At 29.6% G+C, this 11,471-nt stretch overlaps 3 protein-coding genes across 10 annotated transcripts; 1 reads left to right on the forward strand and 2 right to left on the reverse strand.

Moving 5' to 3' along the window:
• Window positions 1-1,468: 1,468 nt before the first annotated feature.
• On the forward strand, window positions 1,469-4,760 carry Sec61alpha (SEC61 translocon subunit alpha). Its single transcript, XM_069129687.1, has 8 exons — window positions 1,469-1,646; window positions 1,845-1,912; window positions 2,115-2,180; window positions 2,260-2,470; window positions 2,551-2,808; window positions 2,888-3,054; window positions 3,125-3,514; window positions 3,596-4,760. The coding sequence occupies exons 1-8, from the start codon at window positions 1,640-1,642 to the stop codon at window positions 3,857-3,859; spliced, it is 1,431 nt and encodes a 476-aa protein (XP_068985788.1). The 5' UTR covers window positions 1,469-1,639; the 3' UTR covers window positions 3,860-4,760.
• A 432-nt stretch (window positions 4,761-5,192) lies between these two features.
• Window positions 5,193-9,147, reverse strand: omd (integrator complex subunit 5 omd). Of its 2 annotated transcripts, none has more exons than XM_069129686.1 (11): window positions 8,644-9,147; window positions 8,431-8,560; window positions 7,960-8,369; window positions 7,723-7,846; window positions 6,994-7,663; window positions 6,684-6,931; window positions 6,407-6,612; window positions 6,196-6,342; window positions 5,980-6,120; window positions 5,638-5,898; window positions 5,193-5,559 (listed from the first exon to the last, which is right to left on the reverse strand). In XM_069129686.1, the coding sequence occupies exons 1-11, from the start codon at window positions 8,863-8,865 to the stop codon at window positions 5,347-5,349; spliced, it is 2,772 nt and encodes a 923-aa protein (XP_068985787.1). In that variant the 5' UTR covers window positions 8,866-9,147; the 3' UTR covers window positions 5,193-5,346. The 2 variants fall into 2 exon arrangements, with proteins under 2 accessions (XP_068985787.1, XP_068985786.1); XM_069129685.1 differs by having other exon boundaries at window positions 7,723-7,858; window positions 8,644-9,146.
• An 844-nt stretch (window positions 9,148-9,991) lies between these two features.
• LOC138188320 (protein MANBAL) lies at window positions 9,992-11,469 on the reverse strand. Of its 7 annotated transcripts, none has more exons than XM_069129986.1 (3): window positions 11,395-11,469; window positions 10,352-10,534; window positions 9,992-10,281 (listed from the first exon to the last, which is right to left on the reverse strand). In XM_069129986.1, the coding sequence occupies exons 2-3, from the start codon at window positions 10,523-10,525 to the stop codon at window positions 10,183-10,185; spliced, it is 273 nt and encodes a 90-aa protein (XP_068986087.1). In that variant the 5' UTR covers window positions 10,526-10,534; window positions 11,395-11,469; the 3' UTR covers window positions 9,992-10,182. The 7 variants fall into 7 exon arrangements, with proteins under 7 accessions (XP_068986087.1, XP_068986080.1, XP_068986084.1 ...); XM_069129979.1 differs by having other exon boundaries at window positions 11,346-11,414; XM_069129983.1 differs by lacking the exon at window positions 11,395-11,469 and adding an exon at window positions 11,243-11,353.
• Window positions 11,470-11,471: the final 2 nt, after the last annotated feature.

Consider the following 11,471-nt stretch of genomic DNA (forward strand, 5'->3'; position numbering starts at 1 on the left):
AGTAGTTTTCTACAATAATGTCACTTCAAAGAAATTAGGTAATGTTCCCTTAGAAATATATACATGATCCTCGGTTAAACCAGAAATAAAGTTTGAATTATAGTATCTTGAATAAATATATTCCTTCTTCAGAAACATAAATTTGTTGGTACAAGTGTACAAGTACAAATATAAATCGAAGATTATTTATCTAAAGATATAAAAATAGTTCTACAGCAAGAACGATTTTTTATACTAAAATGCGCATTCTGCAATTTGTAACTTAAATCTTTTTAAAAATTTTATTGTCGATTTTGAAAATGTCTGTCATACATTATAATTTGCAAATTGCGCATGCAAATTCGTTGTCTTTGTTATTACGATAAATATTTATGTAACACTCGACAATAAACTGTGTAACTCGCAGTTCTTACGCTTTGTCTCCTAATGGAAAATTTATGTAAGTCAATATAAATTGTCTTGTGATTACAAGTTAAAATTTAAACGATAACGATATTTTGACAAATAACTTTAGACTTTTTCAAAATTATATCTATAGACTTACTGATTATTTATCTTTTCTAATAATTTTTCTAAACTAACTTAACATTTGAAATATTTAAGTTTTAGTACATTCTTTGTTGATTTAATTTGTATTCCGTACGATATATATCAGAAAATAATTTTTATATGAAATTTATGTTTAAATTATATCTTGTTTTGTAATTGTAAGCTGAAATCCGTATGACAACAGTATTTCGATAAATAGTTATATATTTTTTCAAAATTATGTTTATAAATTTCTAATAATTTATCTTTCTTATAAATTTTTTTAGACTAATCTCAAATTTTCAAAATATTGAATTTTGAAATATAATTTCAAAATATTGAAGTTTTGACAGGCTATTTTTATCTAGGTACTTTAATAAACAGAATACCAGGCTTTATGACATTAAAACTCAAGAGTTGTTCATCAACGAGAATTCAATTCTGTAAAGATTACAGTTTGACGTTATCTTTTTGAAGATTCTTTCTTGTTGCTCTGCTATGAATATCTTGAAGACAAACTTTAAAAATCTCCGATGAAAGTTTAAAAATATATAATAAGACAAAGTTATACAACTTTTAGATGAGAGAATGCACTATGTTAAAAAATAATTTTTGTATAACATTTATTTCTATATTATATCACCTTGTGTACGTATCTTATACATGAACTGTAACAAAAATATTTGTCAAAGTTTCATGATTCTTAATTTATTTTCTATACCTGTATTGATGTCATACGTATATCGAAAAATTATTTACTAGTTTGCATCTAAGAAGTATACAAGGAACATGTTACATCAAACGAATTTAAAAAAGAACATTTGACAATGCGCACGTGCACATTTAACATAATTGTAGCGCCATCTAACATCATTTCCAAGAATTTCTAACTCGTGCCGGCCAACATCATCAGATCACGTGACAATAGCATATTGATACGTGTCGACGAAGGGAGCCACGACTCGCTACGCTTTGCCAATCGAGCATACGCAGCCGAGTTTGCTCGGATTCTTACTTTAATCTAGTGTCTTCGCGGCATTGTTGATTATAGAGTAAGTGGAAAGCGTCGTAGCATCGTGACCCTTTAGAATAGTTACACCTCGGATTCAAAATGGGATGTAAGTACACTGTTCCCAGTCAGAAATTCAGAAAATCTTTTATTCAGGATTACAGTCGCTGTGATTAACGATAACCGTAACCTCTTAATTTCGTTTTTCGTACAACATATTGTTCGCTTCGTTGAACTTTTAGTATTTCAGTTTCTAGTTCAGTATTTTGTTAACGTGAGAATTAACTTTCCACCGTATGTTTTTCAGTCAAATTTCTAGAGGTGATAAAGCCGTTTTGCAGTATACTTCCGGAAATAGAGAAGCCGGAACGTAAAGTAAGTCTATGTCAATTTATTTTTGTACTACATTATGTAGTGTATTCCAGTCGTTTAAAATTAATCTTATTTATGATCTTTTAAAAATGTTTCTCTATTGATGTATTAATCAAATTCAGCTTCATTTAAATGTTTTCTTTTAAATGTTTTAAATGTTCTTTATGCTTTAAACAGTAATCTAAGAGATCAAACATTTTTACAGATTCAATTTCGAGAGAAGGTACTATGGACTGCGATTACCTTATTCATTTTCTTAGTATGTTGTCAGGTAAGAGTTACTTTGTAATAAGCACTGTGTCTATTCAATGAAATTTTTGTGTTTAACAAAACATTTTCTGTCTTCCCAGATTCCTCTATTTGGAATTATGTCTTCGGACAGTGCAGATCCCTTCTATTGGATTCGAGTTATACTTGCATCAAATAGAGGAACTCTTATGGAGTTGGGAATCTCTCCCATTGTTACATCTGGTCTGATTATGCAACTATTGAGTGGTACGAAAATAATTGAAGTTGGTGATACTCCAAAAGATAGAGCTCTCTTTAATGGTGCTCAAAAATGTAAGAAAAGCACAATGCACCTTCAAAAATATTGTATGCCTTTAAGTTGTAACATGCAATCTAATTTTTACTTTTTGCAGTATTTGGAATGGTTATCACTGTTGGTCAAGCTATTGTATATGTAATGACTGGAATGTATGGTGATCCAACAGAAATTGGAGCTGGTGTTTGTTTATTAATTATTATTCAATTATTCGTTGCTGGATTGATCGTATTATTATTGGATGAATTGCTCCAAAAAGGGTATGGATTAGGAAGTGGAATCTCTCTTTTTATTGCTACAAATATTTGTGAAACAATTGTATGGAAAGCATTTTCTCCAGCTACTGTTAATACTGGTATGATCTTATTTTCATTTTTCTATTGATATTCCTGAATATTGTACCTATGACACCGTCTTTATTTCATTGTCATTAGGACGTGGCACAGAATTCGAGGGCGCAGTAATCGCATTGTTTCATTTACTTGCTACAAGACAAGACAAAGTTCGAGCTCTCCGCGAGGCGTTCTACAGACAAAACCTTCCTAATCTTATGAACTTACTTGCTACAATCCTAGTATTTGCTATTGTAATTTACTTCCAGGTAATAAAATAAAATTATTTTTAATTTGAAAAAATATTAATTAAAATTCTAATTATGTATTTATTTCTAGGGATTCCGTGTTGACTTGCCAATTAAATCTGCCAGATACAGAGGACAATACAGCAGTTACCCTATTAAATTGTTTTATACAAGCAATATTCCTATCATTCTCCAATCTGCATTGGTGTCAAATTTATATGTTATTTCACAAATGTTGGCAGTCAAATTTCAAGGAAATATTATCGTGAATTTGTTGGGAGTATGGTCCGACATTGGCGGTGGTGGTCCAGCGCGATCTTACCCCGTTGGAGGATTATGTTATTATTTATCACCACCAGAATCTGTGGGACATATACTTCAGGATCCCATTCATGCTATTCTTTATATTCTCTTTATGCTTGGTTCTTGTGCTTTCTTTTCGAAAACGTGGATCGAGGTTTCTGGCAGCTCAGCAAAAGCCGTAAGAATTTATTATATTATTTTCATTCTTTATGTTTTTAATAGATATTGTATTTTAATCGAACCTAAAATTATTCTACAGGTCGCAAAACAATTAAAAGAACAACAGATGGTAATGAGAGGCCATAGAGACAATTCTATGATTCATGAATTGAATAGATATATTCCGACCGCGGCGGCATTTGGTGGATTGTGTATCGGTGCTCTGTCTGTACTGGCTGATTTCCTTGGTGCAATCGGTTCAGGTACTGGTATTTTACTCGCCGTCACAATCATATACCAGTACTTCGAGATCTTCGTTAAAGAACAAAGTGAAATGGGTGGCATGAGTACACTACTTTTCTAAACTCAATTTACATAGACTTTAAAAGTGAACTTTTTTAATTCTGAAGAACTGAATAATAATTTATTGTAAAGTAAGTCCATTTGATGTCAAATACTGTTAATTACTTCATAGAGTAATGGAAGGTCTTCAATATGAATCAAATCACACATTTTTATTCTTTGTTTGCCGTTGAGAAGATCACATATATAAATATACGTACATATTACGTAATAGTTTTTTCTTTTATTTTTTACGTATGATTGTAGCATACTCAAAAATATTCAATTAAGTATCAGTTGCTCGCAAGCATGTATCAGTTTCGCGATTACCATCTATAGATTTTGCAATTAATATTGTTTATTTGTACATCCTGAAAAATAATACCTCCTTTTATATGTGAAACATAAATAGTGATTCTACACTGTGTCAATCTATATCAAATGGAATTTTGAATAATGTAACACGTTGACAAAGCGTAGAAGTTTGCACTCGAACGTGTAAAATGTAAAATGCTCGAATGTAAATACAGGCATTCGGTGTAGTTTGAATGTTCTGGATTTACACACAAGATGTTATATCTTCCAAACAACGAGCAGTGTACATAGGAAGAAAGTGATTAAATATTTTCAGCATTTTTTACTAGTGTTTTATGCTCCGAATAAAACGGGGTTATGTAAAAGACTCTCTCAAAGCGCGCGATTAAGATCGTGACGTTTATGTGAATCGAATCATTGCATAATGTATAATCATTTCGTCAGGACGAGACACCCACCTAGGGTATTCGTACAACCAATTAATTCGTACAGTGTTCGCTCATCATAGATATCATCATTCCTATATTAATAATGATACAAAGCAAAGTAACATTTCTTTCTTGTATGTATTTAGGTGAATATGCTTTTATAAAAATTAAAATTTATTATTTGTTTTGTTTTCCTTTTTAGTCTGACCTGTATTAATTTCTCTTTTTACTAGCATTTGAAAGTAGCGAACTACATTTAAGTGAATGAAAGTAATATTCATTCGACATAATTAGATGAAATTGGAGAAAATTATTTATAAGTTATCTGCATTGTATTTGTATATCGTATTATACTGTATATTATTTAGTTGTATTCAAATATTAGTAAACTTAAAAAATTCCTATTTTATATAATACGAATGGTACCTTTTATTTTATACATAGAGTTGTTATAAAAACATGACTAAAAATGTATTTATTGTTATACACTTCGAGGATAGTGAATGGCGAACCCAATGTTTAGACATTAATCCACAATATCATTTTAAATAAATACAAACTATATTAATGCAATATTAATTGAGAAGTTGTTCTACAAATGTAATTTAATAAAATAATCTAGAAATATTTTTTACAAAAATGTAAATTTAAAGGATGTGTTAATACTTATTCTAAATATCTTCTTAATATAACATTAATTTCTTAGATTTATATCATTTTATTCATAAAAATATGTACATATGGTAGAAAATTTAACTATTTATTTTTATTGTAAGAAAAGAGCAGCATAAAGTGGACCCAATGTATGAATATTGGATAACAAAACTAAACGAAGTGTTTCTGTAAACCGTGAATTTGGAGTAGAAGTGTCCGTATCTCGCCAAGCTATGTTAGCTCCTTCGCTACGTGTAAAAAGAGCAGGTGATGGAACATTTTCACGCATGTAAGCCCATACACATTCTTTCATTATAGTATTTATCTACAATAAGATATGTTTTATTTTGATTTCAAATATTATGTATGAGTATGAGGTTATTATTTAATCATAGAAACCTACCTGATGTGGTTCTAAAACTGGCAGAACATCCCTTATACTTGCTAATGGAGGTGGTAATAACTGACCAAGTGCCATAACACTCACGAGTAAAATACCTTCTTCTATATTCCAGTTAGCCATAACTGTAGCAGCAATACCTCTCAATAGAACTGAGCAGTAAGCTAAGGCTGGTCTGTACCAAGCTGTCAGTTCTAATAATGTCCATAATAATGGGACATCCTTGAATGTCCGATGGATTTGCAAATCTCTTTCTATAGTAACCTAATATAGCAATTGAAACATTATATTAAAGTCAACTGTTAGCATTACAATTATAATACTTCAAAATTATTAATATGATACCTTTGTAAATTCTTCATCAGGCCATGGTAATCCATTATACATAACATCAGGTGAAACTAGCTCAACTAACAATAAACTGACCATTGTTAAAGCATCTAGGTTCACAGGATATCGTTCCGATTCACGATTACTACAACATGCCTATTGAGTTTAGGCATTAAATAAATTATTTAATAATTTTATCCAATAATTGTATGATATTTTTGGAAATTTTACCTTTATTACATCAATCAGCAATATTTTATTGAGAGCAATAATTTCTTTATCGATATTATTTTCTGGTGGCGGTCTCCGAGGACCATGTCCAATTACTCCAGCGTGAAACACTGAAGAATGTTTCTGAGCTAACATCGTACTCGTAACCTAAGTAGGATAAGATTCATATAATTTTCAATAGCACTTTTTAAATATTTTATAAAACCATTACCTGTTTGTGGTTTTGATGCAAAAGTAACGTTTCCTCAAACTTTGGTTCAAATTTTTCTTTTGCACCAAAATATTTTGCAGGATTATTATTGATACTATGTCCCAGAATTTCTCTTAGAGCTAAAACTCGAGCACATGGTGAATAAAAAGTTAAATCTTTTAATAAATGACAAACGATCTTCACACCCTGTTGTTTCCGTGTGATGTCTAAAATTTAGAACTTTATCGAAATTTTATTTATAAGTTTTTGATAAAAAAGAAACTAACTAAATACTTACCATCTTCCATTATGCATAAAAAGAAATACTGTATCATAGCTCTCGTTAATTTCAAAGTGAGTTCTACATTTGGGGAAAAATTATCTTTGTCAGGCATACTAAATAAGTCTAACATTTTAGCAATATCATTTGCCAAATCGAAGTCAGTTGTTTTTGTCAACAGAGTGGAGATTTGGTGTAGATTGGATTTTATAGCTTGAGTTATCATTTTTGACCGGAGTACTACTGCCTTGTTATACTTCTCCCACCTATTAAAGCAAAGTTATACAAATGTATAAAAAGTATAACACAACTACCTTAATGTACTTACTTCAGCAATATTGTAAGATTTTGAAAGAGTTGTCTTGTTTCTTGTTTTTCTATAACATTTTTGTAATTTATTTCTCTAAGTGCTTGTTCAACTACTTGTGTAAAGTAACTGTAGCTGGCTAACACATTTTCCGTTTCAGAGTTATTAGAGGAAAATAATACAATGTTATTAGAAACAAGCCGAATCAGAGCGGCAAGATGGAAAGTAGTTACAGCTTTGATTAACATATACGATGCTGCAGATATTAACATATTAGGATTTTGACTTCCAAGAAAACATAGCAGCCTGATAGCTGTTTGAACTCGCAGTGGATTTTGATTCAAAAGTAATGGTAATATTACTGGAAATTCTTGTTTGACTGAATTTAGTAAGGCAATATTTGCAGATTGTGGTCCATGCGTTCTCAAAAGTAGATCTATCTCTTGCAATACCAACTCTAGTATCTCAGAACATACGCTTTTTACGCTTTGAGCAGCATTAACACTATGATACCCAACATTACTTGTATTTAAACTTGCATCTAGCAAAATATTTATTAGCTGAGATGCTCCTTGTTCACATCCTAATATCAGATGAACAGTTAGATCTATCAAGGCTTCAGGTTGGTTATCAAAGTATTTGCACCAGTCTGAAGCAAATAAAGCTAACTGCGGGATTATATCTGGCTTTACTACAATAAAACAGATAAATTATACTTTATCTTAGATACATCTACATACATCTACTTACATGTTTGCAATACATCACTAGTTATTGCTTTTAAAAGAGTTTGTGAAAGAGAAGCCAGATTTAAAAGAAATGGAACAGTAGCCAATTTTTGATTCTTTGTATCCTCATCGATATTTACATCTTCCTGCAGACTCCACTGAAGGTATTATTGTTGTTGTATTTATTATTACTAATATTATTATTAAATGTATTTTGAGAAGCATTAGTTAACATTATAGTATGTAGAACAGTTTTTACCTTGAATAAGTCTAATAAAGCTGCTGTAATATCTTGAAAGTGACTACCGGCTAAATGACCCAGAATTCCAACTACTGAATTCAATTTTGGATCTTTAACATTATGTTCATGGTCCATTGCACAAAAATCTTTTAAACCACACGATAACACTCTGGTAATAACTGTATTTGGGAAACAACTTCCAACATGAGCTACTACCCAATCAAAATGAGGACTATGTAATACACTAGTATCTAATAGTGCTTTAATACAAGATCCTGTATCTGAATGCATAAGACATTGAAGACATTGAGCAGTGATATCAATTAAAGTACGGGTAGCACAACAAGACATCCATTGTTGAAGGAAATCATTAATTCCAGCATTTGCAGGTAAGTTTCCACGTTTTGCATATTCTGAAGAAAGTTTACCTGTAATAAAATTAACATTATTTCTAACAATCTGACTTCAAACAATTTAATGATTGCATACCTAACAATTCTAGTGACCATGCTGAAATAATTGGTGCCCATGCTTCTGGATTGCCATTAATAAAGCTACTTAAAACATTGTGGATTTCTGCTATTATAGATTCCTCACATATTGCTAAGTTTTGATTTGTCTAGAAAAATGAAATATAATTTAATAGAAATCTTTAACTGTATCATGCATTTTGTGCAATCGTTGCACAATTACTAAACTTACTTCTAGCTGACGAACATATTTGGTAACTGCAATGAAAAATACATTGCAGAAATATTCAAGTACTGCATCTCTTGCGGCAGGTACATTTCGAAGTAAAGTCAAAGCTGTTCGTGTTACATCAAGCGTGCTTGTACTATGGGTCGGCCGAACAGCTCCGGAAATAAATTTTCTAACTTCTACCAAAATGTCTTGTGGTGACAATACTCCCGTTGAATGCAACATCTTGTATTACTCTCTTAATGAAGCGGAAGATATAATTTGGGAAATATGATCATATTTACTTCTTCATATTTTTAGGGTTAAAGCATAATGTTAGAACCAATTAATTCCAGTAAAGCTTGATAATTACTATGTTTATGAAAACCATTTTTATACTTTTATTGTTACTATTATTTACGTTCCTAAAATTAAGAAGTATAAATCTAAACAAATGCAAAAATAGAATAACCTATAACGCTAAAGCATAAGATACAACGATATATCTTCTTCGTCACTCGCTTTAAATAGAGTTGTTACTTGTTGCCTGTAGGTTGCGCACTTCGTTTTGATCGATTTTTTAATCGAAATTTTAAATTTTGATAAAGAGAGCATTTATTCAGTAAAATATTTAAAACATTGAGAATCAGTTACAGTCAATTATAGCATGTGATATGTGTATTAATATGAAAAAAAGTGAAATGTAAGTATGTTATTAAATATAAAGTTATTTTTATAGCATTTATCATATGAAAGACAAAAAAGCATAAATATAAGCTTTACTGCGTTATATCATTTTTGATTTTGATATGATAAATTCTACAAAATTAAAGTTAAAATATTTTTTATACTAATCAGTTTTCGATCATGTTATCCTAATACTTTTTAAATAGGGTGAGCGAGTTAAGTAAGCGATTCGATCTATGTTGTATATAATAAAAAATGAATGTTTCTATTTTAAAAAATACCGCGATGTGTAGTAAAATGCACATCTATTATTGCATTTGTGAAAAAACATTCGTGTATATGTAGTTCATCCTTTTCCTCTAAGATTTTGTCCTAATTTCGGCAAAAAAGAAATTATGGTTTGTTATGTGAATCATCCTGTATAATTATAAATTATTTTATAAGCTATTAGCGTTTCCTGTATGTATTCGGATTACATCTTTTTGGGACTTATTTTTAATCTGTATTTTTTTCAGTAACAATAGTTTTAGGATAATAAATAAATGTATTCACGCAAAAATATTATTTAAACACGTTGTTTTTACAATATCAAAATTTCTTAAAAGTATAAATACAAATTTATATTAATAAGATATATGATATAATAATATATAATAATTTATACAAATATGAAATAATTGACAAAGTATGTTTTTGTAAAAACAATTTTATTTCATTCATATTTTTAAATATTTCTTAAATAGTTAAAATGTAATCGATACATTTAGCATACAATACTTTATCAGAATTGCACAAATAATAATATATAAATGTAGTTTTCCTAAGAAATATAAAAATGATTCAATAATGTATTTTTTGTACAGGCAAAGAAGCAATTCAGCGTCTTTTTTTTTTTTCTTGTTTCCGTGGTCTATGAGGTCTCCTTGGGGTTACTTGAGGACTATTTTCTGAACACTCTACGTCGCTTGGATCATCCTGTTATTAATTCATAACTTGAGAATATCTGTAAGTCAATTAAATTAATCATAAAACATATATGCAATACCTTTAAAGCAGCTATACCATCGGAAGGGCCCCTTTGAAAAACCACTAGTATTGCCAATAGACATATAATTTGGTATAATGCACTAATATATAATCCAAACCTTAAAAATTGTTCAAATAAAGTCTCTTCTGCTGGGAATAAAAGTTCTTTTAATTGTGGATCAGTGTCTGCCATTTCCAGATACTAAAAAAAAGGGACGATTATCTCAATTCCTTTAATCTAAGAAATAAATTTTTATTCTTCAACAATTTTTTTTAGGAACACATAAAAGATTAATACTATTAAATTAGTACAACCGATACCATAAACCTAGTCTACTTTCAATTTACAGTGGCTTATAAAAGTATTTGAACACTCTTACAAACTTTTTATGTATGTATATTTTACAAAGTATTTTGAAATCTCATTAGCACTGTAACAAGACACAATTATTGTGATTATACTGATAAAATTTGAAACAGATCTTTTAATTTTTCACTAAGTGTATGTTTGTAATAAATGTTATCAAATTTTACTGTTATGATCACAATATATAATTGTGTCTCGTTACAGTATTAACGAAACTTCAGAAAATTTCGTATAATATACATATAATCATAAAAATTTCCTGCAGTAAGTATTAGAAAACTTTCGTGGGACACTGTATTTATACTATTTACACTATTACTAAATTAAAAATATTTTTAAAATTAAAATTGTGAAATATGGGTAAGTACTATTTTTCTAAAATATAGCAAATACTTAGAAATCAATAATCTAAGCAATATAGCGATCGTAAAATTTTCATAGCATGCAAGCTTGACAAATACTACCAACTTTCTCACTGACGTTTATGTCAATAATTATTTAAATGTCAATTGACTTTCATTAAGATATTGAGGTATAACTGACATTTAAAAACAGTTGAACGAAATAATCAAACGTTAATTCATCTATTAACACAACGACGTTCTATTATAAACGACACGTAATAAATTTTGTAATTTTTATTTACTTTTTTTGACGAAGGAAAAGAGACGAACATAAAATAAGTATATGCTTACTTATTTTACTTGAAGTTGGCAGTAGAAAGTTTATTCATATATTTCAAACCAGATGTCATTCTAAACTGACGATTCGA

This window comes from Bombus flavifrons, chromosome 16, assembly GCF_040668555.2.
Source record: "Bombus flavifrons isolate JBK064 chromosome 16, iyBomFlav1_principal, whole genome shotgun sequence".
NCBI lineage: Eukaryota > Metazoa > Arthropoda > Insecta > Hymenoptera > Apidae > Bombus > Bombus flavifrons.